A 3079-nucleotide genomic window follows, 5' to 3' on the forward strand; every position below is an offset into this window, starting at 1 on the left:
TACATGCAGACGACCCCTGGGGCTGACAGATGCCATCCAGTAGCCACCGAGGGGGAAGTCCCACGATGGTCAACGACCCCTGGATTGGGCAAACCTGAAAACTGGGGAGTCACCAAAGTCTGCCAAGGACAAATAAAAAGCAGTGAAAAGTGACCCTCAGCGGCGCCCTCTTGATCTCCAACTTGACCAGCACCCGACCTGTCCAGCCAGAAGGACCAGCTGGCGACCCCCTTCTGGAAGATAACCATGCTGAAAGAAGCCTTGACTGCAGACTCCAGCGCCTGTGGGATAGGTATACCTGACTCTTGTAGCTTGCTACTGTGTGTGTGCATGTGTGTGGGGGGGAGCCCAGCCCCAAGGTTTATGATTTAACTTCATTACAGTGCTTCAATCCACCTAATAAACCAGAATTTTAAGGATCCCAAGTTGGACATTTGTAGCCAACAGTCACAGACTGCAGTGGAGGAAATGTAGTTTGGAAATTATGAAGAACTTTCTGATGATGAGGGTGGTTAAGCATTGGAACAGGCTGCCTAGCGCAGTTGTGGAATCTCTGTCCTTGGAAATCCTTAGCATTTATATAGTACTTTTCAGCAAAGAGCCCAAGAAGTGGTATTTCATGAAGACAGGACAGTATTAGTCTGCTCATTTTGATAGGTAGGAAACTGAGGACCAGAGAAGTTAAAAGACTTGCTCTAGATCACAATCAATCCCATGGCTACCTTGCCTCTCCTTGGAGCTGACATTTACTCTGTGACTGAAGCTATGAGGAGGATGTTGTGTCCCAGCGAGAGGCCATTAGGTCTAGTGAGTACCAGGTAGATGGATGGGGCGGGTTGTGGGAGGGAGAAACATGCACTGTCCCTTTTTTCTAGAAAGAGATGGTTTGAGTGTCCATGCAGGGATGGTGAGAATAAAGCTTCAGTCTTTTAGATTTTAAGATATAGGACTTAGGTTGAGAGAGGACAAAAAAAAGCATGTAAGTGGCCTTTTATTTAGAGGGTTAGATGTTGGATGGAAACAAATGACATGATGGAGAGTAAACCCCATGGATTTATTGTTAATGATTTGTACTCCAGTAGCACCAAAGATTCCCAAAGCCTTCATGAAGATAAATGAACTAAACAACACAGCAAACCCATGAGTTGGGGCAGCAGTATTATTTCCGTTTTAAAGATGAAGAAACTGAGGCATGAAGATGCACACAGAGCAAACTGGCAAAGTCAGAAATTGAACCTCAGTCGACTGTTTCTCGGCTCTGTCCTGTAACCATTTGATATCCCTTCCTGCATGGAGAGATTGCTAGGAACAAAGAGCCCTAGGTACCCCAGTGTCATGGCATGTTATGGTGGCATGTTTTCCACTGTAGACAAGAGGTGGTTAATAGGCTTAATTTTTACACTTCTCAGACCTGATGTCATCCACCCCTCCCCCCCATATCTCTGGTTGCTGTGGCAGCTGAGTAATGCAGAAGTTCTGCCTGAAAAAATGCTTCCTCCTTATATGATACTGTACATATTGTCATGGAAATTGTCCTCATTTCCCCGGAGCACACTTTAAATAACACGAACAGCAGTGCTAATGAGCAGAAAGATAGCTGCAATCCTGCCGTACAACTTGACATACTTTATCCGAGTCTGAATTCCCTTTGCTCATCATTGAGCATTTTAAAGATCCACTGTAATAATTTGCTTTCTCTCTTTGGTCCAGTCATATTGCTCTTAGCACTTGGTAATATAAGGTTAGCTTTGACTGAAACCTTGATATTGCAGCTATGCCATTTTTCACTGCCAAATATCTTAAGAAAAGCAAGTGTCTCCGAAAGGGTAAGTCATGATATTTTTAGTTTGTTGTGTTGTCTGTCTAACTTGCAGTCATGGGAAAGGATTTATTCTGTATTAACATGCAAAAGGAAAGGGTCTATTCATGCTTCAGTTTGGTTAGCAAAAAGGGTTTTATTATGATCTGTGCATTTTTTATTTAAGATTCCAATGTATATTATTCTGCATTTTACATTCAGCAAGCTGACTAATCAGGAGAATGCTTAACTTTAAAGGCTGCATGCATTTTCTGCTACACATATTGATCTCTTATTGGAGAACAAAAAACCAAACAGGTATTTCTTATATGAGTTAGGTATGCTTCTGAAAAATACTCTATCATTTTCGTTTGCCTTAACAAAAAGGACTTGCGTGTTTGTCTGAACTCAGTTGATAACCTACAACAGATAACAATGCAAAGCTGAAAAAGAACATTTCCTCCTTGCATCTTTCCTGCGCTGGGAGAGATGAATGCACGATTTTACATAGGTTTTTGGTGGTTGTGATGTTTCCATTCAGAGTAGCCATGTGTGCTTCCCTGGCAACATAATTGTCTTGCATTCAGATAGAGGTATAGCTGTTTGTGAGAGCCTTTTGCCTCTAGCATTATAAAAAATAGCATTGCTTTAGACTTCTGTATGAGAAATTCCATTAAAATTGTGTTCTATTTATTATTTCCCTTGTTCTACTGCTTATTTCTGTATTGTATAATATTAATTACCTAGCCTTCAATCTGGACACAGATTCTACACTGAGGAGAATTATTATTTCTCCTAGCAGGGATCAACCATCAGTTCCACAAGACCTGTTTAATGTACCTATCAAAGTGGTTATAGCAGGCACATCCTCATACCAACCCTGAGGCTGTCTTCCCCAATCCATTACTTGAATGAATGTGGGCTCCAAGGAAAAATTAAGAAGCAGAATCATAGGTTTTAATAGGTGATTTAAAGTTGAACAAAGGATTTTTAACAAATGAAAATTCTCCTTTTCACCAGCTGCTACTGTTTCTAGTCAGGGTGGTACTGAATAAGAGACCACGCCGTTAGAATTAGAGAAGTCACAACATGAGAGAGAGAGTGCTAAGGAAACCCACTTCCATTTGCTTGGTCTGATTTTGTAGTGATGACTAAATTCTGTGGAGATCAAAGCTTATATACATGTGTGTCTGTGTACATGTGTGTGCGTATACATATTCAGAAAGCTCTAAGACTTGTGATAACAGAGTGTATATCTGTTAGAGAGAGAAAGAGAGGGAA

At 41.3% G+C, this 3079-nt stretch overlaps 1 protein-coding gene across 6 annotated transcripts in view; it reads left to right on the forward strand.

The window, feature by feature from the left end:
• Positions 1–3079, forward strand: part of ARHGAP22 (Rho GTPase activating protein 22) — a 311784-nt gene that overhangs the window by 203238 nt on the left and 105467 nt on the right. The window contains exon 1 of one of the 6 annotated variants that reach the window (XM_025207626.1): positions 1729–1826. The exons of the other annotated variants lie outside the window; for them this stretch is intronic. Within the exon in view, the coding sequence (XP_025063411.1) occupies positions 1775–1826 (52 nt within the window). The 5' untranslated portion in view covers positions 1729–1774. Of the gene's footprint in view, positions 1–1728; positions 1827–3079 lie in introns of those variants that run through there. 6 annotated transcript variants of the gene reach the window in all.

The sequence above is a fragment of the Alligator sinensis genome, unplaced genomic scaffold, assembly GCF_000455745.1.
Source record: "Alligator sinensis unplaced genomic scaffold, ASM45574v1 scaffold264_1, whole genome shotgun sequence".
In the NCBI taxonomy this organism is placed as follows: Eukaryota; Metazoa; Chordata; order Crocodylia; family Alligatoridae; genus Alligator; species Alligator sinensis.